The sequence below is a fragment of the Gekko japonicus genome, unplaced genomic scaffold (genome assembly GCF_001447785.1).
Source record: "Gekko japonicus isolate JY-2015 unplaced genomic scaffold, Gekko_japonicus_V1.1 scaffold1039, whole genome shotgun sequence".
Taxonomy (NCBI): domain Eukaryota; kingdom Metazoa; phylum Chordata; class Lepidosauria; order Squamata; family Gekkonidae; genus Gekko; species Gekko japonicus.
Window position 1 is genome coordinate 293,183 of NW_015164218.1, and position 27,482 is coordinate 320,664.

General features: G+C 45.6%; 1 protein-coding gene across 1 annotated transcript in view; it reads left to right on the forward strand.

The window, feature by feature from the left end:
• The first annotated feature begins 5,996 nt into the window (after window positions 1-5,996).
• Window positions 5,997-27,482, forward strand: part of LASP1 (LIM and SH3 protein 1) — a 62,467-nt gene continuing 40,981 nt past the window's right edge. Inside the window, exons 1-2 of the mRNA XM_015408520.1 lie at window positions 5,997-6,281; window positions 13,700-13,794. Of these exons, the coding sequence (XP_015264006.1) occupies window positions 6,213-6,281; window positions 13,700-13,794 (164 nt within the window). The 5' untranslated portion in view covers window positions 5,997-6,212. The remainder of the gene's footprint in view (window positions 6,282-13,699; window positions 13,795-27,482) is intronic.

Consider the following 27,482-nt stretch of genomic DNA (forward strand, 5'->3'; position numbering starts at 1 on the left):
AGCCGCTTCTGCAATCCGAACTCCTGGCTGGCGTGGCTCTGTTGGTGGAGGAGGGAAATTTCCTCGAAGGCAGGGAGGGGGCAGTTTCTTTAGCAAGAGACGGTTTTAAAAGCGAGAAGGATCATACTTTTCATTAGGATGACTGACTCGCGGCGTTACGAAATAGTGAGCGAGCTTCGGGGTTCTTCTGCAGAACTCATTGGTCAGGCTGGAGGTGAAGCCAAACAAAATGATGCGGGGGCGGAGGAAAATGTTCGCTCAGCCTCATGGTGAAAGCTCTCCTTTTGGACTAGGAGCTGGGAGTCCCAGGTTCGAATCCCCACTGCACATGGAAACACAGTCTAGGGTTGCCAGATCTAGGTTGGGAAATTCCTGGAGATTGGGGGTGGAGCCTGGGGGGACACAGGGATCTCAGTGGGGTACAATACCTTAGAGTCCACCCTCCAAAGTATTCATTTTCTCTAGGGGAACTGATCTCTCTAGTCTGGAGATGAATTCCGGGGGATCCCACCTGGAGGCTGGCATCCCTAGAGCTCACTAGGAAATCTTGGGCCAGTCAGTCTTTTTCAGCCTTTTTATCACGGGGCTGTTGGTTGTGAGGATAACATGGAGGGGAGGAGAACAAGGTTGTACATTGCTGAGAGTCCCCGTTGGAGGCGGGGTATAAATGTCTAAGATAAACAAAGGCATTAAAATAAGAGGGAGAGGAGGAAGTGTCCTGCAGAATTAATTAACCTGAGATGTTCTTTGCGCCTAGAATAGACGGCTTAATGTAATTAAGTCTGTATAACACTTCCTGTGCTCTCTCTGAAGGCTGTACAGAGTGGCAGACAGAACAGCTGCTCTGTCGCATCTGTGATGGATTTCCCCCCTCCTCTGCCCGCCCCCCCTTTAACATCGAGCCAGGGGGAACTCCAAAGCTTGAGCACTAAAGTGTGATGCTTTTGAAAGGCGCTAATCAAAGTATTACTTGTGCTTTGGGATTTAGAAAAAAGGGGGGGGGAGTTTCTGAGGAAACAAGAAGTAGACAGTGGTGTAGGTTTGCTTGCTGGAAGACAGCTGCATTTCGTGTTTCTGAGCCTGGCTTTTGTCCAAAATGAACAGGAGTGGGCATCTTAGAGGGTGACTTTGGACTAGAATCTGGGGGTGGGGGTGGGTGAAGTCCAGTGTTCTGTCTCCTGTGCGCAGAGTGGCCACTCATTGGACGATTCTGCATCTAACATCCGCTCCACAGTTTCTCATCTGGGAGGGAAAGATGCAGCTCAAAACCACATTCAGATACCTCAGGGCAACACTGTACTGACTGCAAAGTCACCCCTGAATGTCCGTAAATCTATGCAGAAAGTACCATAAAATCCGATGATCAAAGAAATGGAAAGCGGCATGGAGTGCGGAGGATACCATAAAATCTGATGATCAAAGGAGGTGAAAGCAGCGTGCAATGCAGAGGGGAATTTCTGTTCCAAGGTGGGTTTTGTAAAACAACGGAGGGAAAAGCCAATGCAGAATCGCCCCATTAACACAGGAAGCCCCACTCAGCAGCAGTCTGGAGCCGTGCAGAATCTCCCACTGCCCACTTTAAGATTACAGCGGTTATATTCTGCTCAGGGCGTGAACTGCTCCACTCAGTGGGGGGGGATTAGAGGGAACATTACAGCTGATTTATGGTTCAGAAACATACTTGGGTAAAGGGTTAGGGATTGTGTGGACTAGACTACTGTGTATAGTTCATGCTGTCTGTTCTTGTAAGCAGGTTCCAACTGTGTGATTTCTCCATCATTTGACACGCCGTGTTGATGCTTATGGTTTGTGTCGGTTCTGTGCAGATTTCTGCTGGGTTCCAGATTTCTACAGCCCAAATCCTATTGCATTGTTTATTGGACATCCTGTCCTGTTGACTGTATTAACTTACATTGTGTCATCCACCCTAAATCCCAGTGAGGAAGGCGACTGTGCATGTGCATACCATGTCCTTGTTCAGACACAGCAGGTGCCTGGCTATCCGTCTCTTCCTCCAAGGAGTCATTCCAGTATTCATTTTTGGAATTTGTAAGTATGTTCCCCCAAGGGTGCATTCAGACGGGGTATTTCAGCCGGCATAAACTGTACCGGTTGGAACCATTGCAGTTTATGCCGGCTGAAACGCAATCACACTTACCTCCTGACTGCGGAGCCCATTGCTGTATGCCCGTTCACACACAGTGGGCGTCGGCGGTTTTTTTTAAACTCAGTTTGCGCATGCGCATAGGCAGCCATCCACAGAATGGCGATCTTTGCGCATGCACAATACACCCCTCCCGAAAAGCATGCCCTGAAGAGAGGACTTACCTTTAAAGTTTAAAGAGCAAACTGGCCTCCCTGAGGTCCCGGACTCCTCTGAAACGTTAAACTAAGGACCTTTTCTTTTTTGTTTAAACAAACGCCGGGGCGAAGCTTCGCCCAAGCGCATATCGCCGAAGCCAAAAAAAAAAAAAAAAAGCGGGTGAAAATCGGAAGCCCCGGGCTTCCGAACAGAAGTGGCTCTACAACAGTGGAGAGCGATCAGATGGGGGGGGGGGGAAGCGATTACAACCGTCGCACTTGATACCACCACTTGGGGACCTAGTGGCAGAATACAACGGTTTAAATTTCTTTGCAACGGTTAGAGATGGAAGGCAGATGTTCGCCGTGTGAATGCCAGTAAGTACACCGATTCCAACCGGCACCTATACCGTAGCAAATGCCCCGTCTGAACGCACCCCAAGTGTCTTAAAAGAGAATTCATGACAGGATGAAGGGACTACTTTTCCTGTTTCTAAGAGATAACAGTAGAGGGTGCTAATGTCCAATATTTCCTGGTAGCTTTTATGATTTGTTTGTTTGATTAAACACACACACACACACACACACACACACACAGGTTGAATCCAGGGCCTAACCAGTTGGCTGGAGAATTTTGAAAGAGGTTATCTTCGATAGTCTTGTCCCCGCCCCTCCAGGGACTTTTTCAAAGAGACATGATTCCAAGCACTGGTCTTTTCCCTTAAAACATATTACATCAGCATGGATCTTCTAAAGTGGCACTGGATCCCAGAGATTTGCCCTGAGTTGCAGACCCATTGGGGAGGTGGCAAATAGATCTCATTGCAAGTAAGATCTCTGCTGTGCTTTCCTTGTGACAGCCGGAAAGAGAGGCACAAAACGCTCTTTGTCATGTTATGGAGTGTGGTGCTCACGTCTAGACTCTGATTGTTTGCTTTCTTGCCCTGATGAAGAATATTGATACAGAAGGGTAGGGCTGGATTAATCACCAACTACAAGGAGTATTCTCCGGAGCAAAGCCCAAACCAGACTTTCAAGGAATTGTATGGGACGCCCCCCCCCTGTTCTGTTGCCAGGGTAGAGAGATCAGTTTTCAAATGAGGAAGGGCCTTTGTGTGCAGTTATGCCAGTGTAAGCATGGGGAAAGAGCGCTGGTTACAGGTGAGTGGAAGGCCCTTCAAAACAGCATTAGGCTCCCAAGCCACAATCTTCACTTCAGCATGGTGGGATCGGGGCCCAAATAATCTCATGCCATCCACTAACTGGAGTGGGTTCTGCAATACAGGCATCCTAATGGACCGTCTAAACTGATTGCTCCTCCTTCCAGTTAGAAATACCCCTGTCCCAATGTGGTGTAGTAGCTGGAGTGTCAATGGGTTTTTTTTGCCTGTTCCCTCATTGATTGCTGGAATAGAATTTAGCAGTTTGGTTTTTTTAAAAATTAAGACAACAGTTGACCTGTTGGTGAGTGTGGTTGAGAAGAAGACAGCAAAAAAGTAACCAAAAAGGGCATTCCATGTATGAGACTGTAATCGATTTGTTAAGCATTTTGGAACCTCTGTGTTCTGGCCTCTTCCCAATCTGACCAATGATTGTGAACCAACTGGTAGAATCTGAAACAAAACTTTCGTCTGTTCTTGTTTGTATGGCATGATTTGCCAGGGAGTGGGGACAGAGCGGAATGTGGGCATTTAGAACTGGCAGGGGGAGTGGGGAACAAGAATGGTTAGTTGGAGAAACAGGTGTCTGGCCAACAAAATAAAGATGGGTCCCCCCCCACACACACATACTGTGAAAAACAGGAGCTTCACTCATTTGGGAGTAAGCCAAGTTGCACATAGTGGGACTTGCTCCCACATAAACAATTCTATGGTTGGGTTCCTGCTCTAAGTACACATCCTGAAGCCCCACTAGCTGAACATGGTAGGACTTGCTGCTGAATAAACACAACACAAGGATTGTAAAGTTGGATTCCCCAAAGAACACACATTTGTCAGCAGAACAAAATTCGAGTCCAGTTTTTGTGTGCATGCACACTTCTTCAGATACATTGAAATGGAAATTACCAGTCCATACATATAGGTAGAGGGTGAGCAGCAAATTAGCATACAACATAATGAAGAAGTTTAACAGCTGCAAGGACCAAACAGGAATAACAAGCTTAGTTGTCTGTTGGCATACACCCCTAGTGAACTAGAAGAAATTTCATATTCATAAGATCCAGAGGAGCCCTTCGATGTTACAGACACAGCATTGGCCTCTGTTTAGACATTCCCGCCCTTTCAAATGGCTGCTTATGGGCAGAATTTCAAGAGTCTTCCATTGCCATTTCTCTACAAATAGGCAAATTCCTGTGTCTGTCTGTTGAACTGGCTATCATGCAATCTTTGAACCACATAGAAGACCTAGGCTGGTCTCCACCTCCCCATCCACAGCTTTGTTTTGTGTGTTCCGGAGTAGAGGACACAATGCCGTTAAAGATGGAGCCCACAACTCCTGTGCCTATATTTAAATATTTGTTGTAAATATCAATGGCTCTTTTTGTAGAAAAAGCCCAGCAGGAACTCATTAGCATAATAGGCCACACCCCGACAGCACAGCTCATTAGCACATTAGGCCGCACCCCCATGTTACCAGAAGTGTGGTCATCCAGCCACACCCACCTTTTGCTTCTTATTCTGTTTACCTTGTCTGTTGTCAAAGTTCCAGGGCTTTTTTTGTAGCAGGGACTCCTTTGCATGTTAGGCCACATTCCCCTACTGTAGCCAATCCTAATGAGTTTCTGCTGTTGGGTGTGGCCTATTATGCTAATGAGTTCCTGCTGGGCGTGGCCAACTCGGGAGCCAGCCGGAACTCCGTTCCTGTGCGTTCCTGCCCCAAAATAGCCCTGAATACATGAACACGTGGACCTGCCTTATTAGACTGAAAGTGCCCTTTAGAAGTGCCCTTCTAAAGTTGTTTTTGTTTTTTTTTTTGCTCTGCAGAGTGATCACTGCCTGCTTCATTCTGTCTAGAAATATGTTTACTCCGTGACTTGGAGAAAAGAAAGCCAGTCCCCGGCTGGGGGAAGCCCCCCTCCCAAAGGGTCTGGTGAGGAGACCCCCCCAGAGTAACCACCAGGGGCTGAAAAGGACACTCAAGAGTGGTACCTTCAACCACCCCCTCATCTGCTAGCAAATTAAGACATGGAACTATCAGCCAATAGAGTGGTAATTCAACAGGTGAAGCGTTTTCCCCCCTTGGATACTCCGTTTCCATTCGCCGAACTCCTGTTTCCCCTAAGGCTTTAATAGGGAGCCCTGCTGGCGGGAGGGTGAAAAGGCGACATTCTTTGCTTCTCTTCTTTCTACTTTTACGGGGCAGAAAACATGATACATTTTCGACAGAAGGGAGGGATGAGTTGTTCTTTAAAATCGAGAATCTCCAACCACCCCGCTCTGCAAAGACCCGCGATGATGGGGGACCCGAAGCCTCACAGGGACACTTAGGAGACCGCAATCCTTAGAGAGAGACCCCGCCCACTTCACGGTCTCTTTCACCCCCGCCCGCCCCGCCGTCTTCCCTTCTGCGCGCGCACACGCCCCTTCGGCCGTTGCTCCGGGGCACGCACGCGACTGCGCCCCGCCCCTCGCTCCCTCCTCCCGCGCGTGCTGACGAGCAAGAGGGCGGAGGCGGGCGAGGAGTCCGGAGCCGCCGCCGCCGCCGCCGCCGCCGCTCGCCTCGCCCCTTCCCTCTCTCCCTCCCTCCCCCTCAGTCGCTGCCAGACGTTGCCGGGGCGGCTGCTCTCCCCTTTTTTCCTTCGCCTTCACCCCCGCAGGCGCGCACATTCCCCTCTGCGGGCACCCTCCCCGCCGCGGCCGCCTCCTTGGCTTCCCCGCAGCCAGCACAGCAGCCCCTCCGCGCCGGCCGCCATGAACCCGAGCTGCGCCCGTTGCGGCAAGATCGTGTATCCGACCGAGAAGGTGAACTGCCTCGACAAGGTGGGTGCTGCCAGGGAGGAGACGGGCCGGAGTTGGGGGAGGGGGTTGGGGGAGGAAGAGGGAACTGACGGGTGGCTGAGGGAGCAATTTGGGGGGTGGTATAGGGGTGGATAAGGGAGGGGAAGGGGCGAATTGGGGGCTGGGAAAGGAGTAACGGGGTTGGATAAGGGAGGGGAAGGGGCAAATTGGGGGTTAGGAGAGGAGTAACTTGGGGTGGATTGGAGGTTGGGAAAGGGAGGGGGAAGGGGTAACTTGGGGTAGGAGAAGAGGGCAAGTTGGGGTCGAGAAAGGTGTTAATGGGGGCTGGGGGCAGGGTGTAATTTAGGGGTGGGTTGGGGTTTGGATGAGGGAGGGGAAGGGGCAGTTTGAGGGAAGGCGGGGGTAGGAGACGGGGCAGGGGGTTGGGGAAGGGTGTGACTCTGGGGTGGGTTAGGGTTTGGATAAGGGAGGGGAAGGCGGCAATTTGTGGGTGGGTGGAATAAGGGTGGGGAAAGGGGCAGCTTGGAGGGGAGGAAAGTAGAGCACTGTCCTGGGGGAAATTGGCAGGGAAGCGATGCAGGCCCCGAATTGCCGGAAGGAGAGTCTGAGAATAAGGAAGTGTGTGGAAGGCGCAAAGGGAGGGCAAGGGGGCCTTTGATGGCTGGTGGAAGGCAGGGGGTGAAGAAGGGGCAGTTGTCCATGGGAAGAGGTACCCAAGGCAGGCTGGATTAGAAAGCGGGGAGGCGAAGGCTTGAGGGAGGGGGGAGTAGGTAGGAGTTGCTGAGAAGGGACCGGGGAGGGAAGGGTGTGGAGAATGGGCGAGGGGCCTGGGAGAAGGGAGGGACAGGTCTGGGTGGGCTAACAGGTTGATATGAAGGCAGCAAGTGCAGAGTTCTGGTGGAGGAACAAAGAGGATTGAATAAACAGGGGTGTGTGTTTGTTTTTAAATTGCCTCTAGGGGTGTAAGTGACAAGGAAATCAGTTTTGAGGCACGCCAGAGGAATGGGGTGTGGAGGCTGTGTGTGTGTGGGGGGGGGTTGCCTGTGGAGGATAACTGGCTTGGTTTAGGTAGGTCAAAGGTAGTGTATCTGGCCTGCCTCAGTGAGAAATGCAATTTGGTGGTTGACTTTGGGAGGAGGGATTATAGAAAGGAGGCAGAATGGGAAGGGTTTAATAAGACCGATGATCTGTGAACAGCTGGTCCCTTTGGGGATGAAGAAGTGACTTGGTAGGCTGCAGATGTTTGGTCCCACATATGTCATTGGGTAGGGATAAGCTGTGTGTGTGGGCGGGGTGTAATTTCACTTGGAGTCAAAAGGTTAGGCAGCTGAGATTCTCGATGGAATGGGAGTAAGGGGTTAGAATATCTGGGAATTAACACATTGTCTCCCAACAGTCTTCCTTTTGGGAAAGACTTGGGTTTAAGGGACAGAAGCAGGGGATTGTTTTGAGGTCCATAAGCATGCAATAGCAACAGGAGAAATGACTGCAAGTGATTGTGTGTATGAATCTTATATCTAGCACCCTTCTTCTTTCCCTGTGAATGATGGCTGCCAAAGCAGATCTTCCATATTATAGCATTCTCGTTTAGTGGGAAGGTATGTGAGTTGAGCTCACCTAAATAAGCGCAGCAGGCCCCAAACCTGACTTTCTCTTTCCTCTTTTCTTTGTTAAACTGCTGGTAAGTCCAGTTGACATAAGCTTGCTTACATTTCTGATAGCATTTCTTCTCCATTCTCTCAAGAAGAGAGTGTGGCATAAAAGAATACTGCTGGAGAACAGCACCTTCTCAGTTCCTCGGGTTTATGTTGCAAAGGGGAAAAACACACACTATGGAACAACTGAATTGGTGTTGGGGATGTTCCAGACTTGACTGCCAAGGTCAAAAAACATTTTTGAACTGCCTTGATGGCTGTTGGTTTTTTTAAAAAAATATGTGTCATTGCCAGTATTTTAAATTTTGCTTTTCATGAACAATTAACAGAATTATACCAGTGCTTATTTTATTCCATGGTAACACACACAGTTAGGGGTCTCAACAGACAAAATGAAAAGAAGGCTTCTCGGGGAATAACTAGCTATCATCTGCTTTACATTAAATTCTGGTCCCCTGGCTCCACCCTTTGAACTGATTGTTCTGCAGTGTTTCCAACTTTCAAAACTTAGTATTGGTTTTATAGATCTCTTGTAAGAATTGATTCCTTGTTTTGCAGTTAAAGTAGCTTACAAATATTTTAAATTGCAGCGTCTTCCCTGTGGAACTCCATAGTTTAGGAGAAATCAGTTGTGTGTGTTTTGTTGATATTCTCAGTGAAAGTGTCAATTCTAGTTTGTCTTTTGGTTGCTAATACCTGCACTTCGGGGCTGTTCCCTCCAGGAAGATGTCTTTGTGGCTTTTTCTGTAAAAAAATGAAGATATCTTGATACAAGATTCTACTCTTCCCCCTCCTGCCATATTCTGGGGGCATCTGATGGTCATGCTAGATGTTTAAACCTCAGTTGCCGCAGGGGTACAAAGAGAGAGAGAGTGCTGTATCCTGGCTATGCTTACTGCTTAACTCCTTGTTATAGTATTTGAGCTTGGCTGAGCTAAAAAACCACTTAGGGGATCAGACTGTGGAGAGGTAAGCTACAGGTGAGAGAGCTTAGCCTTGCCCAGCTATTCATCTTTTTTTTTGCTGTACAGTAAATTGTGGATTTAAATGAATGGGCCTGCTGTCATTATCTAATGAGCCTCCTGTGGATAGACAATTGCAGAATATGGATATGGTTCCTTATCATCCTGAAAGGGAGGATGTTCTGTGAGGACACTGACTTCAAAGGAAAAGCATGAACCAAAGCAATGAGGAGTGGCTGGCCTTTTCAAAGGAAAAGCATGAACCAAAGCAATGAGGAGTGGCTGGCCTTTTCTGTCAGTCACTTGTCTCTTACAGTTGTCTGCCACATGGTAATCACACTTGTCTTTCCCTCTCCTGCCCACTGAAAGAAGGTTCAAGTTCTTAGGTATTCAGTTAATACAGTATCAGGATCTGGGATTTTTCCAGTGCTACATATGCTGTGCAACACTTTCCTTGAAGGTGGCAAGGAGTACAGAACTATTTCCATGTTAGGGTTGTGAATGGCAGTATCTGTGCCTAGGAAGTGAAGTCTCACTCCAGTATTGATTATTCCTGAGATTTCAGGTGTAGACAGTGAGAGCCCTTTCCTTTAACACAGTAGTGGGACAGAATTTAACAGTGCCAGATAGCCAGTAGCCCCCTTGACCTAGTGCCATTCAAAGCAAGCTTACATTTGGAAGTACTTCCAAAGGGAATAGAGGAAGGAAGGGGCCTATCTCAAATTTACAGCTGTGACAGGTGCCCCCCTCCCTGTCGTGCAGTTGAATTCAACTCAAGCAGAGATTCATATGAAGTTCGGTTGTACATTTGGTGTTGCATGTGTTCTGAATTATTTTGGGACTTAGCCTGGTCACCAGATTGAGCATTGTCACTTCAGGCGATCTGTCTACTGGAACTTCCAGCAAAACAAAAATTGTGCAGGGGGGGGACTCCATTGATCAGCTCAGATTGTGACCATATCCAGTTTCTTAGATCGTAAGTCAGGTAAGCTGAGAACTGCATTAGACTGATGTTATGGGGAAAATGTTAATAAGACATTATGAGTCACTTCCATATATGGAGCCAACTAGCAGGTTATATAAAAATTTCAGTTTAGTGTAATTTTCCTTAGTATTCAAGTCCCTATCCCATCAGCTTTATAGATAACACAATTCATATAACTCCCACTTCCTGGTATTGTCCATAGTTGGTAGTATGATTTTGGTGGCTTAATTCCAACTGCAGTTGCTAAGTTCCCCCCCCCCCCAAAAAAAAGTGTGGGTATGGGGAAACTTCTGCCTTGTAGTATTTTAAGTGTTTTAAGTATTTACTTCCACTATGAGGTGTTTGTGAGGACTGCTATTACCCAAATCAGAACTGAGACTCTTGAATGATCTCCATTGTGGGATATAAAATGTTGGTTGATAATTTTTGTAGGAACTACTTTTTGAGACCACAGCTAATTCAGTGGTGCATCACTTCTGTACCTTGTGTCCTGCTAAGAACCTCATTGAATAAAAAGTAGTGATAAGCTGGATTTGACATATAAAATGTTTCATAATTTTTCTTCCTCCTGTTTTTTTAATAACCATTTGATATGGAGTAGAATTCTACCACACCAATACAAGACTGAGGGTGAACAACAATGGACTCCCTCATTGAGTTTTAATATTTTACTAGATGCTGCCCAGCAGGCAAAACTGGTCATTGCATTTTGTAGCTTGTTGCGCATGTCTGTCCTAGTCTCTGTCATGTTTACAGCTGTATTTACACAAACACCCACACTGCGTTGTGGACATCAGATAGATATGTCAACTATGGTTTTGATTTCCATATTAATCTTGCATGGTGTGTAGTACTGTCCTTTTTTCCTTCTTTTTTTGGACTGCATTGGGTGCAGTTGTATGAAGATGCTTTTTTGTGCTTGTGGTTTCTAGTTATAAGTACACCCGTGCTCTCTGTGGTACCAGAGGAGCTTCCAGTATGGGAAGCGTGGAGTCCATCCTAATTTTCATACAGATGAGCAGTGGAGGCATATGTGTATGGTTCCTCCTAACTGATCTCAAACAGTTTGGGGATTTTTAAAAACAATACGGACTAACCAGTTAGCAAACATCCTGAACACTGTACATACTGTAGACTAAGAGTTCTCAATTTACGGGTCTACATAAAGGGCCTCAACGTTAATAACGATGTGGTTACAAGTTCTTAGTGGTACATACTTGGTGGCATACTTACTATTTTACTGTTATTAATGACTTAAATTAGCAGTTTCTTCTTGTCTGCTGCAACATCAGAATTGTGAATTGCATAGGTCTTGGCTGTGTATTTTTGAAATACAGTTTGCAGACAGCCTGAAGTCTGTATATGTACAGGAGGTGGGAAGGCTGTGGTTTTGAATTGCTATTTCTCTGCAGACTTGCATCTTGGTGGCAGAAGACTTGTTATTGCCTAAATGTCCTGAGGCTCTGCTTGTCCAGGTGTTTTGCAATGAACAAAACAAATCTGCACAGGGAATCAGTTGTAAACTTCTGCCTCCAAAAAAGTCTGCAGTATGAGGCCAGTTCTGCAAATGCCAGTATTTTAGGTGGGCTTCAAAGGTCACTGAGTCAGGTCTTGGGTTTTGGGGTGGAATTGTCTTTACTTTTGAATGCTGTGGGCATCAAAAAAGAAAAGAAAAATACAATGCAGATCTTAAATGAAATGTCATGATGGAGCATGAAATTAGTTACATCTCAGGTAAATGGAGAACGGGTTTTTCCAGCTGGAAACCGGAGGGGTCTGCTGAACAGAAGAATGTAAAAAAATTCTGCAAAAGGAGTTGGCCCACAGGTGAAGGTGCAAATCTGTTGCTCTAGGCAGTCAGAGTGAGGAAGACTTCCTTTTCTCCAGTAATGAGTCATTGCCTACTTCTGTCATATTGGGTTGTGGTGATGTTTAAATATTGGGTGTGGTGCTTTTCATTCACACCAGACTCTCCATAGTTGCTTCAGGGGTGGATGCTAAGTATTCTGAGCATGAATGGTTTAAGACTACTAAACCCAGTCATGCATTTGGACATTAAGCATAAGTTTGCGCTTTGCTACATGTTAATGCTCGTTTGCAAATCTGTAACTTATGTATTTGATAAAGGAAATACTCTGAAGGTTTGTACAGAAAAAGATCTTAAATCCAAATTGAGGTGATCATATGACAAGATTACATAAAACATAGATTACATGACATCTATTAGTCTCTGCAGAACTGATTCTTGTTCCCTTCTGTTTAAAGCAAGTTTTTTTATATAGAGTTTTTTATTGCTTTTCAGTGTTTAAAGCAAGTTTCTAGTCCCCATGGATATAGAGAAGTTGTGGTAGAGTGACTTATAAACAAGTCAAGCTGTTGTGACTGTGGGATTTCTGGGCTTGTAATGGTAAATTGGCCTGCATCTCCCTTGTTCATTTCCATAGCCCTGCATGGCTTTTTACTCATTGCTGAAAGGGTGGTGCTGTTAAACAATTTGTGTCAATATATTTCTCTGGTTTTCTCTTGCCAAAATGAGTATGTTCCAATTTTCTTTCTTATAGTAGTCTGCTTTTCTTGTGTGGAAGTCTTTATTGCCAAAACATTGACTTTTCTGATTGAGTAAATCATAAATGCTATGAAATATTTTCTTTAAGATTGGCACATTTGAAAAACATAAACTTCTGGATGTGAATGGCCCTGTAGCCTCTGCCTCTCTCTCTACACAGTTGCCAGTGGGTCTTCCTGAACATGTGTATTGCAGCTCATGATGTCCACCATATCCTTTACCCAGCACTTTTAATACTGAAACCTCTGAAACTCATCTGCAGAATTTGGTGTATGTGTAAGGCAAAAAAGACACCTTTGGTTAATTTGCTCAGCTTGCATGAACAGGCCTACATGAACAAGTGTTCAGGCTGTGGAAGTTGAAAGAAGTTAGGATGGACTTTCAGAGGAAGGAAGAATTAGTGGAGATACAGGAGTCTCTTTTGTAGTGATCCACAAAACATGGACTGTCTTGCTGGCAACAGCTTGGCTACGAGAGTTTGGCAGTTCATATTGTGTTGCCTTTTTTCAGGTGACACGCGATGGGCGTTTTCCACTTGCAATCAGTGTAGTTGTTGCTTAATAACAATGCTGCCTGTTGCCAGAATGGAGTCTGTTTCTTCCTTAGGGCACTGTGCAGGAGGAAAGTGCCTCTCAGCTAACTCATTTTGTCCTGGGGTTTCAGGACTCTCTTGCATCCTCACATCAGCAAAATGAAAGCATTATGTCTTTTATGCATCTGGAAATTGAGGCTGTTCCTGCATCAATCTTGCATGAGGAGGAGCCATCTTCTGACACCATATGGGAAGCCTAGGTTGGCTTTGAAGTAACTGTGAAGGGAGACCTTGCTTGGCGTATCCAGATTATGTTTCTGTGCTTAAGGCCGCATAAGGCAACTTCCTGTCTGACTAGAGGCCTCTTGCTGCAGCTGGGTGACAGGTTGCAAATATTTCCTTTTAAGGTTCAAGCTTGTGTCAGTATAACACAATTTTTTTCAGGCTGAGCAAATTGTGTAAGCTATTAATGCTTGTTTCTTAAAAACAAAAGTAGCTGAACACTCAGGATTCCCCCCCCCAAAGAGTTTTCATTAAACACAGTGTTTTGGGTTGACTGACCACAAGGCACTTGAGGAAGTTTCTAATCAGGCACTGTATAATCCTGCCTAGAATGCTAACCTTATTCAAAATACAATTTCCAGCCCAAATTAGCATCCTTCAGGTAGGAAGTAGTAGTCCATTAGAAGCTCCCCCCCCCCCCCCAATTTATCAACTCTTCTTTTTCATTTCCCCCCAGTTCTGGCATAAAGCATGTTTCCACTGTGAGGTCTGCAAGATGACTCTCAACATGAAAAACTACAAGGGCTATGAGAAGAAGCCATACTGCAATGCGTAAGTTGCTTATAATGCTACTGTCTCTTCCTTTCTTGATAGCACTAAGAGCGAAAAATATAATTAGAAGGGGCTGTGTGGATCAGTAGGCCTAAATGTTGGCTTGTTGGACTTCTTTACCAGAGGAAAGATGAGTGGGGCAACTGAGATACTATCTGCGCTGCTATCTGCTTCAGAGCAATCTTACTTGGTCTTCTGGCATCCTTCCAAAGCCTTGTCACTCATGTGGATAGTATTTCTGTAGTTGAGTTTATATAGTTAATGGTATTCATGTGTTTGGTGATAATAGAGAATACCAAATATCATGGTTTTTGATAGAATGCTTGCAGTCTAAACACAGATGGTTAGGGCAAGAAACTGTCAGAACTTCTTCCATTTTGGTGGGAGAAAACCCTTTATATTTCTTTTCTGGAATGAGTAAAAGGCTTTTTTAAAATGGGGGATTACTCATTCAATGATTTTAATGTAAAATAACTTACAGAATTAATGCATATACCATAAATATACGCTATGTTTGTTCCCAGAGTATGTTTACTTAAATGGAAGTAATTTCTTCCACAATTATTGTGGTGGTAATGCCCTGTTTAAGTGTTAATTGTTTTAGTTGAAAAGCTTAAATGTGTATCTAAGTAGGCTGCTACCCTGACTTGATTTCCAATGGTAAGCCAAAGCAGCTTGCATCATTCTCCTCTCCATCTTCACAACAGCCCTGTGGGGGTAAGTTAGGCCGAGAGTGTGAGTGGCCCAAGGTCACCCAGCAAGCTTCTATGGCAGATTGGACATTTGAACCTGGGCCTCCCAAATCCTAGTCTGATACTCTAATAACTATGCCATGCTTTCTGTTTTCAGTTTAAATCTATATCTAAATAGATTGCTAGTCTGTGTAACTGTATACAACTGTTTCATTAATCTATTTTCAACTGTTTGTTTCCTGCCTTTCAGATGGCAGGAACTATGACATGTCATAGAGTAGCATAGGGGGCAGCAGTCTGCAGCTCTCCGTAGCACTGTGTCTATTTGCAGCTTTGCATATAGAAAAATTCTGAAGTGTATGCTCAAATTCCATAAACAAGATTGTACCTGCTAAGTTATAAATTATGCATTTTATGTTGACAATAAAATAAGTTTAGCATGGATTAGGTATTTCATATGTTTAAACTTTTCTTAAAATTTCTGTGTGCTTGTAGAGGAAAAGATCCTGCATTCTTTCGTGATTTCAAAATTTCTGGATATGTTACATCTCTGGTTAGGACATGGGTGGTGGAAGGTACAGCTAACTGGAATGTGTAGATGTGAGCTAATGGCAGCAATTCAGAAAAAGTAGTGGGTATGGGAGGAGGTATTTGGCAAAGATGGGTTCCAGACATAGAAAACTTTCTTACATGGCAATATGGTGGCATGAAAAGGAAGAGATTGGGAGATGCGACACCAGAAGAACACGGAGGTGTCAAAGAAGATAGTGAATTGAAATGTAAAGCTATACATGCTTTGAAAAGTAATGGTTTAAGTGTATAATTATATTTGGAGGAGGGAAATAATCATAGCATTTAAGACGAGAAAACTTTGTGAGAGGGGCATTTTGAAAACAGGTTGGGAAAAGCTGGGGAAGAGTTGGTGCTTAAATATTGGCATCCTCTGGAAACATCGACAATTTTCATAATATATTTGCTATCAGAGCTGTGTACTTGGAAATTTTTAATTTAAGAATTCATATCTTACTGCATAAGGGACTGGGTAATACAGTTTTACTTGGAAACAGTTCTAAAGATGTCAGAAGGGGTACTGATGTTTTCTCTTCACAGTGAAAATCTTGGTAATCGAATTTAGGTGTTAATCCTTATAAGCTTCTTGTTTATATCATCTGTCACATAAGTAAAAACACTTTAAACTCTTAAACTTCGGTACACTCACACTGACCTGCGCTGAAGATGGAAATAAGCATATAAATATAAGAAATAATAACACAAGAGACTGGAAACACTGGGATTAAATGTGATCTACTGATATAAAACAACCTTGTCCGAAACCTCTGAAGGGAGTGACTGCTGCTGAAGCCCTTAATCCATACTTGTTTGGCATCCTCAGAGGTGGAAAAATTAATATTGCTCCACTGGGAGCTTCTATGAGATTAATTTAGTGGTAACAAAAAGAATGAAACTGTTTTCTACTAATAACTCCAGGCACATCCAGTTATCTCTGAATGCTAGTAGAGGCCCTGTTTTGACATTTCCACTTATGCCACCTACCATTACCTACTTATGCTGTCCAGACATATGTGCTGTTTCAGTCTATACTGATCTCTCTGACCTACATAGCTATGAGGAACCAGTGCCAACTGTGCATTGCGGTGAGAAAGATCCTACTTTTTCTCCTGGCATGCGTTCTGTGTTTCTAGCTGTGTACTTAAATATATGTAGCCTCTGCTAATGGGAGAGAAGCAGCAATCTAGAAAGGTAGGCCACCACCACCCCAGCTCCCTAGTGGCCAAGATGGGTGGCCCCTGGCACATTGAAATGCCTTCAGGCCAACACAGCCACACTAAGCTTGTGTTTTCTGTTCAGCCCGCCTTTTGTATGGGAATGGGCTGTGCTGTGGGCTCTGTTCATATCCTGTTACTCATAAGGCAAAGAATGCAGACACTGTTTGATGAGAAGATAGGGAATAATGGGACAGAGCCACAGACTAGGGATTGTCTTTGAATAGGAATTTGGGAAATGCACACATACAGGAGTAGTTTAATAGGTTATTTTCAGCTAAAATTACCACCACAGCTTGGGGGGTGGGGGTGGCACCATGTTTGAATTAGTCCCCTTTTCTTTTAGCGAAGCAAATGCCATTATTATAATATTTGTTGAGATGTGTGTTTTTCTCTTAGATCTCTTATCTTTATTCTTATGCACATACATTCACATTTAAAGTGTTAAACACCTGCCTGATTGACAAAGGCCCCGTTCACACGGGCTGGATATCGCGCGGGGGGAGGCGTGGCTAATTGCCCCAGCGCAGTTTGATCCGCAATTACGCAATCAGACGCGCCGGCAGCACACCACGGGTCCTTCCCTCCGTGCCGGTGGGTAAATGAGGGACTGGAGGGGAATGCCGTGCGCCGGCGCGATCACACCATGGGTGTCTGGAGGCAGCCCGTGGCAAACGTTTACTAGTTCCAGAGGTACTAATTTTTTAATGTGCATTGTCGGCGGTAAGCCATGGGTGCACTCCACTTCCCAGATGTTGGGGTGTGATCGCGCCTGGATAATCCGCCCACCATCCGTGCCTCTCCCGTGGCAACTTTGCCGTGTGACCGGGGCCGAAGATTTCTTTAACTGAATCGTGGCAACCTGTAATTTTAATCCTTATAGTAAGAAATGTGTACTTCAAAACATGGAAGCAGTGTATGAAACGTTCTAAAGCTGAAGGGTTGTTCCTTGTCTCCAGTGCCTGTGCTTTTGTGTCCTCTCCACTGAAAAGCTTCAAGCAAAGGATTTACTATAAAGATCGTAAACTGAATATTCTAAGGCAGGGAGCCCCCTGCATATTTACACTTTGCCATAATATTTTGGCTAGGAGGAAGTGGGGTTCAGCTCCAATCAGCACTGTCAGAGTTTCGTCTTAGGTGTTCCCAATGTTGCTCACAAGGCCCTCCTTTCTAAACAGTCTCCATAAAAACTGGAACTGCACAATGAAGTCCTATCATTCTCTGTGGAGTGTGGAGGAAAAAAGGCCACGTTTATGCTGGCAGAAGTGAGTTTGTTTTTCCAAACATGCTTAATACAGGCTTTCTTCTGTCCATGCTCTGGCTGCCTGCCAAGCTGTAAGCTTATTTCTCAGCGAGAGCAGTAGGAAGAAGGCTGGGCTTCCTCTCTGCTTTCTTGATGCCATACGGTAATCTGGACATAGCCTTCCAATAGGATCCCTTTCTGTTTGATTGTGTCTGAGACTTTCCCGTTCTGATGAAGGGGAACGGGGCATGTTTGCTCTGTTCTCAAGGGCTTCTTTTGTTAGAAGTCCCTAAAAATGAAACAAATTTTTTAGTGACATGCCTCTTTAAACCCCAGTGTTAGCAAACTGGTGCAGTGTAGTGCTAGATATTAATCGAGATCTCTTTGGGATGCGTCTGATTGAAAACTTGCCTCTGCCATGAACTTGCTAGATGTCTGTAGGCAAGTTGCTACACCATCTTCCCATACTACACCATCTTCCCATCTGCAGTATGTGGTTAAGGCTGACCTACCATATAGGTTAGTTGTAAGAACTACAATAAAGTAAGGTGTGGGTTTGTGAGCCTCTGATATAGTGAGCTTCAGGTAAGCAGTTGTGGAGTGCCTTAATAATTTGGGGTATACTTCACACCTCAGATTGAGAAAGTAGTGTACAAATGTTGTATTTTAAACTTTCTTATAACAGATTGCCTTTTAGTAGTATAGAAGCACTTTCACTATTTTAGGATACACTTCATTTACCTATGTGAAAGAGAGATGTTTGTTTCTAGTAACTGGAAGGTTGTGAACCATACATATACTGATCTTCGGTGTGGTCTCTGTGCTTCACACCCATGGGATCTAGTGCGTACGGCATTGTAGTAAGCTCTTTTAACGGATTTTTGTGCCCAGACCTCGGACATGCGCAGGAACCCCACCGCACATGCCCAGAGGGGAGGGCGCTGACATCCCGCCAGTTCCTTTCTTACCGCTGCATTGGAAATACCTTTTTCTTTGTCGGTCTGATCGGTTCACGTGTTTTGGCTTTTTGCCTCACGGCTCTTTGGATTTTTTCCTCAGTTTATTCCTTTACTTCGTTGTTCTATCAAAAAACCCTTTTATTTTCTGCTGAGGGGGAGGTCAGCCCCGGTGTCGACCATATGTACAGAGTCCAAGAGACAGGGGCCGAATTCCTATTCTCCCATCCTCAACCAAACTCTATGGTTGTAACATCCTCCTCAAAATCTAAACGAACACACTCTGCACCTTCAGACAGAGAAAGTAAAAAATTGGACGCCTTCGGCAGACGCTTCTATTCCACCGGAGCGTTGGGTGTCAAAACCACTAACTATCTGGCCTGCATGAGCAGGTATCAGTATACTCTCTGGGAAAAGTTCTCCAAACTATTGACCCACCTCCCAAAAGACAAGCTTCAGGCAGCCAGAGTCATTCAAAAGGAGGGCATGGTGTTTGCAAAACAACAAATAAACACTTCAAAGCATGCCCTAGATGCATCTTCAAAGATGATGGCCTCTGCTATAGCACACCGGAGGCCCTCTGTGAGACAACAATACCATCCCCGTACCTGGTCAAGGTCTTGGCAGAGGCATGCGCCAAGTCGTCAGTCTCCAGACAGACAATGGAGACCGCGTACGTCTTCGGGAGGTCAAAAACCTCCATACCAAAAACCGAGGTTTGGATCCGGGCAACTATCTTCCCATACCAAACAGGTCAAACCCTCCAAGCAGAGTTTTTGACTTCCCTGTCACTGAGTCAGTTCAAACCCGTCTATCACCCTTCCTTCATACTTGGCGTCACATCACCTCGGACGAATGGGTGCTGTCATTTTAGATCTGAGGGCACTGAACTGATTTGTAACATACCATCGCTTCCGCATGGTGTCCTGACAGCAGATTATGCCATTCCTACGGAAACACGTCTGGATGGCCACCCTCGACCTCCAAGACGCGTACTTCCACCTCACCATCCACCCCTCACACCTCCAATACCTATGTTTCGCGATTGGTCAACAGCATTACCAGTATGTAGCCCTGCCGTTCAGCTTGTCCAGCGCCCCAAGAGTCTTCACGAAGACTATGATTGTGGTTGCGGCTTTCCTTCGTCTCCGGGGTATCTCCATTTACCCCTATATCGACGGTTGGCTTTTGGTAGCGCCTTCCCAGAACACCCTGGTCTCAAACATCACCAAGACACTGGCGCTACTAAAGGATCTGAGCCTACAAGTCAATCGAGAAGAGTCTCAATTGAGTCCAGTCCAAAGAATAGAGTACATCGGCGCTATACTATACTCCACGACATGCGTGGCTTACCTGCCTCAAGACAGAGCGGCAGACATCATTTCCTTAGCCACTGTCGTCCGTACCCACCCTTCTATCACTGCCTTCCAAATCCAAAGGCTACTTGGCCTTATGGCTGCAACTACGTCGGTTCTCATCTTTGCCAAACTGAAAATGCGTCGTTTACAACTGTGGTTCATCCGGAATTACAACTCAGCGAACAACACTCGCACTGTCGTCCTATCCCCCCCTCCCAACATACGAGACTCATTACTTTGGTGGACTGTCCTTTCCAATATCTTCCAGAGAGCACCCTTCCACTCTCCGTCACCCCAAATCACCCTAACCACGAATGCTTCCCTGTCGGGATTGGGTGCACACATGATGGGTCTGTGCGTCGGGGGCAAGTGGAACACCCACGAGCAAGGTCGACACATAAACTTCCTGGAACTGCTTGCAATTCAGTTCGCGGTCACGAGTTTCCTACCAATGATCAAAGGGAAATGTATTACGGTCCTCACAGACAATACCACGGTGCTCAGTTATATGAACAAACAAGGAGGAACGGTCTCCCTACATCTCTGCAACTTCGCCATTCAATTATGGGACTTTTGCATCGCTCACGACATCTTTTTGGTAGCCACACACATCCCAGGTCACCTGAATGTGCAGACAGATCATTTAAGTTGAGCAAGGCTCAGTCTCCACGAGTGGGAGATGAACCCGTCCTATCTTTTCCCGCTCTTCCGCAGGTGGGGATCTCCCCAAGTCGATGTCTTCGCCACCAGAGCCAACAAAAAATGTCCCCTGTTCTGCAGTCGAGGCGGCAGGGACTCACAATCGCTCGGAGACGGTCTCCTTCTTCCCTGGTCCTCTGGCCTTCTGTACCTTTCTCCTCCTTTACCCCTACTTCTGAGAGTGGTACGCAAGATCATCCGAGATGGAGCGGACTGCTTGTTGATAACACCGTGGTGGCCGAGACAACCATGGTTCTCCACAGTCCTCGAGTTGTCAAGGGGAATGTACCACCAATTCCCTCCGGTACAGGACCTCCTCTTCTTGTCAGACTTCCTCTCCTACATCACGACGTACCACGCTTGAAATTGACGGCGTGGAGAATAACTTCAAAGGTTTTTCGACCTGCGTAGCCAATGTTCTACTGAATGCCAGGAAACCTGCTACGCAAAGGTCCTACCATTATAAATGGCAACGATTCTGTTCTTCCCTAGGTGATGATGCCCCTCGAGCCTCCTCCGCAGGCCTTGAGAAAGTTTTCCAATTCCTGTCCCTAGCTGACTCGGGACTTTCCCATTCATCGTTAAAAGTTTATTTGGCCGCAATTTCGGCCTACCATGTTCACGTCGACGGATGCACCATGTTTCACATCCGCTTTCGAAACGTTTTTTTAAAAGGTTTGTTACACCTCTACCCTCCTGTCAAGACTCCTGTCCCTCCCTGGGATCCTCCTCTAGTCCTCCGTCAACATACGAGGAAACCCTTTGAGCCACTCGCAACTTGCGATATGAAATTCCTGTCTTGGAAGACGGCCTTTCTAGGGGCCATCACCTCTGCAAGGCGAGTTGGAGAAATACTGGCTTTCTGGCATGACACGCCTTATTTGTCATTCTTGCCAGACGGCGTCCACCTTGTCCCTGACATCTCGTTCCTGCTAAAGGTAGTGTCAGAGTTCCACCTACAGGCAGAGGTCTTCCTCCCGGATTTCTTCCCAGCTCCGAAATCCCCAGAGGACAGACTGTTACATACCTTGGATGTCAAAAGGGCACTACTGTTCTACCTCAACAGAACCCGCCCAACGAGACGTGACTCCCAACTGTTCGTCTCATACGCACCAGCAAGGCTGGGGACTCGCATCATGGCTCAACGCCTCTCAAAGTGGATTGCGGGTCACATCCACCTCTGCTACTTGATTGCAAAGCAGCCGTTGCCTGGCCCTGTCAAGACCCATTCAACCCAGGCTGGTGCGGCTTCCACTGCCTTCCTCCAGGGAGTGCTCCTGACGGACATCTGCAAGGCTGCTATCTGGGCCACGCCTAACACCTTCATGAGGCATTACGCCCTGGACGTCCGTAAGAATTCTAATACCAACACGGGATGTCACATTCTATCTTTGGCGACGCAGTAAGGACCTGCCAGCACCCTCCTCCAGGTAGGCCACTGCTCGCTAATCTCCCACAGAGACCACGTCGAAGATAAACAGGTTGCTTACCTGTAACTGATGATCTTCGAGTGGTCATCTGTGCATTCACATCACCTTCCCCGCTGCTGTCAGCTTCTACATTTTCAATAGGATTTGATTTGCGGCGGTTCGAAGGAACTGGCGGGATGTCCCGCGCCCTCCCGCGGTGGGGTGCCTGCGCATGCCCGAGGCCTGGGTGCAAAAATCCGTTAAAAGAGCTTGCTACAATGCCAATCAATCCAGCGCGTGCGCATGGGTGTGAATGCACTCAAAGATCATCAGTTACAGGTAAGCAACCTGTTTTTCTTTTGTGTGTGTGTGTGTGTGTGTTAACTATTATGGCAACACAGCAGAACAAAATTAGTCATAATCGGTACCATATTTAAATGGTTTCTGGTTGCAGGGATTGAATTTATTTAGATGCAGAATTAAGAAGATGACAGTTAAGTGATGGGTGAGTTGAATTTCCATTGGGTTTTAAATAATCCCCCTTCCCACCCCACCCGAAAGTACATGAGCAAACCTTATGTTGGAAGGCCAGACTGCAGTAGGATAAATGACGTGAGAAAAGGAAAATTGAGATTTTGCTCACTCAGGATAGCAGATTTAATAGTTGGTTTGAGGTTATAATAATAATAAGAGTTGGTTTTTATATCCCGTTCTTCACTACCTGAAGGCATCTCAGAGCAGCTTATAATCGCCTTCCCTTCCTCTCCCTACAACAGATACCTTAGGTGAGGTTGAGAGAGCTCTGAGAGAACTGTAACTGGCCCAAGGTCACCCAGCTGGCTTCAAGTGGAGGAGTGGGGAGTCAAACCCAATTCTCCAGATTAGAGTCCACTACACCAAACTGCCTTTCTGTAGCCATATAGGGCTAATTTTAGTTCAAATCTACATACTTATAGCCAGGAGTCCCCTCTGCATGTGGATACTTATTTCCACAGATAAGGGATCACTTTCCCCCAATAGGTTTTTCTACAGACTCAAGGGACTCTGTGGGTCTGCAGAGAAATTCAAAAAGTTAAAAAATTCCCCCCAGGCAACCCTAGGCTTGGCAGCAACTTGGAGCCATCTCACTTTCATTACCCTATGAAAGCCAGTGTGATATAACAGTTAGAGGTTCAGATTAGGGTCTGCGAGACCCAGGTTCAGATCCCCATTTTGTGGTGGAAGCTGGGTGGGTGATTTTGGACCAGTCACACACTTTCAACCTAACCAACCTCACAGGGTTGTTGTACAGATAAAAAGGAGAGAATAATGTAAGCTGCTTTGGTCTCCGCTGTGGAGAAAGACTGTAATTTTTCTAGGTAGAAGCTATGGGGGAGGGGGTTAGAGGCATAAAGCTGAAGATAGAAAGGCAGATAAAGCTAGGTTGGCTGTTGAGTGGGAAGGAAATGGGTTGCCAACTCTTAGGTTGGGAAATTTCTAGACATTTGAAAGGGGGGCGGGGAGGGGGATTTGAGGAGGGGAGGAACTTCAGACCAGCATAATGCCATAGACTCTCCCCTCCAAACCAGCCATTTCCTCCACAAGAACAACCATTGCCAGCCTCCAGGTGAGGGCTGGAGATCACCCAGAACTACAGCTGCTGTCCAGCTGACAGAGATCAGTTACCCTGGATAAAAGGCTGCTTTGGCCCTACTGAGGCTGCTTGCTGCCCCAGGCCTCACTGTCCCAAGGCTTCACCCCCAAATATCCAGGAGTTTCCCAACCTGGAGCTGGCAGCCCTAAGGAGAATATAGCTGGGAGTTCCACTGTGATTCTCAGAGCACTGCCACTGCTGCTGTGGGGGTAGAGGAAGTAGGTGGGTGGCTGGGAGCAACTGCCACCCCTGCTGCTGCTGCTGCTCTGCGAGGTGGGGGAGGAAGCAGGCAGAAGGCTGGGAGAGTGATGGGGGCAGAAAAAGTGATGGGGTGGGAGGGCAGAAAAACAAAGAATGATGAGGGGTCAGAAAGAAAGAGGAAGTAACATGCATGGAGGAGAGAATGTAAGCAAGGGGGGGCAGATGGGAGAAAGTGTGAGAGAGGTAGGGGGAGAGGGGAAGAAGCAAAGGTGTGAGGAATGGGATAACCATCCCACAAGTTTTTTGCGGGTCTCCACTTGGATATTCTCTAAACGAGCTAGCAAGTTCAAGATGAAGAGGGCAGCTGACAGTATAAAGGGCTCCTTGACATTTACTCTGCTAACTACAGTTCAAATGCATTTCTTATCCTTGATCCAGAATTGTGAACATGAAAGGCATTCATTTTTATAGCACCACCCACCCCTCCCATGCTGTCTGCCAGCAAAACCACTGTCTTGGTTCTCCCACCTTTCTCTTCATATAGAAAAGATGTTTTTTGTATCCTGCTTTTCTCTACCTTAAGTAGTCTTAAAGCAGCTTACAAATAACATCCTCTCCCCACAGCAAGCACCTTGTGAGGTAGGTGGGGCTGACAAGAGTTCTGAGAAAACTGTGACCGGCCCTAGGTCACCCAGCAGGCTTCATGTGGGTTCTCCAGATTAGAATCAGCCATTCTTAACCACTACGCCACGTTGAGCCTGGCAGCTGCAATGTTTTCAGTCTCCTACCTCATATCTATTGCTGCTTTGGAAATGAACACATATCCTGCTGCTACTGTACAACGCAACAATTGTACATGGTTGCATGGAAGCAGACCTTATTCTCCGTTTGCAGTTTCTTGGGAGGAGGAGGAAAGGTTGATCGTGAACCAGGGTGGACTAGCTGTTGTTAAGTGATCAGGAATTTGATCAACATATTGGTTCTTACACAGATATAAGCAAACTTGGCCAAAGAGCATTGAAGTAGGCAAATTTTCCTTCAAAACAAAAGGAAGGAAGTACTACCATTGATTGGGACTGCTGGAGTGTTGTGGTTAATGGGAGAGGCAGTCTTTCTTGCCTAGACCCCACTGAACTGGCCTTTTTTCCTTTAAATGCTGTAGAATAGCTGGCAGGAAGCAAATGGCCTACTTGCACAGCCATTTCCTCTTCCCACCCACCCCCATGCCTGGGAGGAAGATGCAGCACTTCTTTCTGCACAACAGCTGTCTTAAAAACAGTAATATTTTTGGGGGGGAGGGAATTTGTATTGGAGAAATTGTATTGGCTGGCTGCAGTTCAGTTTTTCTTGTTGTAGCAAGCTTTCTAGAAAGAATACTGCGGTGGAAATCTTAGTGTAACATGGTATGAGGGTTGCATCCGCATTCTGTCGTGGCTGTAGTCACTTCTGTAAAAACACTAGAAACTTCTAAATATTCAATTTGAGGGTAGTTTTAGTGAACTTACAGCAGCTCAACCTCAGACCTGCTGTTCAAAATGGCTTAAGGTTTTCCCTGCCCAGTCAGGGTATGTTTGTATGGGAGTACTTCAACAGTGCCTAAAATGGGGCTCTAAATTCTAGTGCTGAAAGATTTGTATGTTCCCTATTTCGTGTGTTCTGAAATAGATCTGGATGTTCAGCACCTGCAGACAGCTTGTCATTTTCAGTGCCTTTGGAAGCTGATGCAGCTGATTCCTGAGGAAGCAACAGTTTTATTTCTGTCACCAAGGACCAAAACACATAGTTAGAGGTTAGCACATGTTTTGTTTCCTGCATTGCAGTTTGGGTGAGTTTTTGCACCGCTCTGACACTGTGGTGCTCACCTGCACTTTTTAATCCTTGTGCAGATGTCCACTTGTTCCTCTCCTATGGCTGTGCACTCCTTGAGAGAAGCTTGAGGGTGCAAATAGTGGAAGTTAGCGCAAACCAAGATCAACACGCTTTGAGTCTGTGTTCTACGGAATTATCTTGAAAACAACATGGTTTGCCTATCTTGAGTGTCAGCTTTCTTTTTAATTATTTTGTTTTTTAAATTTTTATTTAAAATATTTATGTACTCAGTCTCTCCCAGCCATTTTTTAAGGCAGTGGATTGGGAAGACTTTTGCAGCCTTTCTTGTAGGGCCAAAAGAGAAGGAACTTTGTGGATTGATAAGCTTGAATGTCTTTTTGCTTATGTGCTTATTATTTCACAGGCTGAAAAATAGTAAATACAGAGTATTGCTTGATTGGCCCTGGTCAGTGGCAGCTTGAGAAGACTATCCTGGAAGTGAATTCAGCTCTTCTTTAGTAGGTGCCTTTCTTTATGAAAGATAACTCTGGAGTACCCTTCTATCTCTAGCCTTTCCTTTAGGGGAAAGGTGATGGATGAGTAGTTGCACATTACCACCAGCTTTTCTGCCACTGAGTTTGAGCCTGTATATGTCATTGATACTGCATGTTATAGCTTCAGTTATTCAATGAATGGGGAAATTATTCCCTGGCCTTCTGGCAGGTTAAAGGATTCTCCCACCCAAAAAACTTCTGGATCAGGGAACATAGCAACCATGAAGAGGACTTCAGTGAGAATATGGCAGACTGTAGAAGACTGGCCCCTGTGCTGCTGCATATGGATACTAGAGGAGAGTGCTTACCACTTATTCTAATATATGAATTGAACACCGATAGCTTAGAGAAGCGACTTGTTACGCTTTGCCTGTGTCTGATGTGCCCCCCATTCATGAATCTTCTCTCCAAGTTATGCTGTTATTGCTTGTGTCCCACTTTTTGTGTTCTTAAAAACTTGGTGGGCGGGAATGGTGTTGCCTAGTAGCAAATTTCACACAAATGTCACCTCTTGCAGTGTTTGGAACTAATGACTTCTTTTCAGTTGAATTGGGAAACCAGATTTTAAATAGCTTCACTTTACCTGTTGCAGTGGCTGCTTAAATATAGTTTTAAAAGAACTGAACTTGTATGTTAATATAGTTCTGTCTTTTATGTTTCCTTGTCAGAGATTAAACTTCCCTGTAACCCCAGCTGCTTACCAAGTACCATATCTGTACTCTCAAAGTATGGTCACATATTTAGTCTTTAGAACCTTTGAGCAGTATGATTCTCTTGTTTTGTTTCTCAGCTTTAGAGTTTGTTTTATCTCAAGGACTTAGGACAGGTAAGGGCAAAAGAGAAAAGTCTGATCACAAGTGGTGGTAGCAGAGATAAAGGAAGAGGAAAATGAAAGAACTTGCATATAATTGTATCACTTCCGAAGTTTTTGGGGATAAATCAAAATGCATGAACATTTTGTTAGCTTTGTGACTGAAGCTCACCAGACGTTTGGAAAATAGCGTTATCTAAATTTTCTGTGCAGTGTTGTTGACCTCTGAGAGGTAAGCAAATAATTTGTGACCCTTAGTTTGAAGGGGGGGGGGAAACAATTTTTTCATTACTCTAGGTAAGCTGTCAACTGGTGCCAGTGTAGTTGTAGTAGTAGTATTTTTGCCCATGTAGTATTTTTGCCACATCTCTCTTCTGTGATAGAAAATGAGCTATGGGTTAACCCCCCTTCCCATTGTTGTGAAGTTGTGGAGAGTTGAAGGTGCGTGGGTACATGGCTGACAGCAATTTGCCAACAAAGAAGAGGATTCGAATTTGTTTTGAGGAAGAACATAGATAATATTAAGACACGAGCATGAT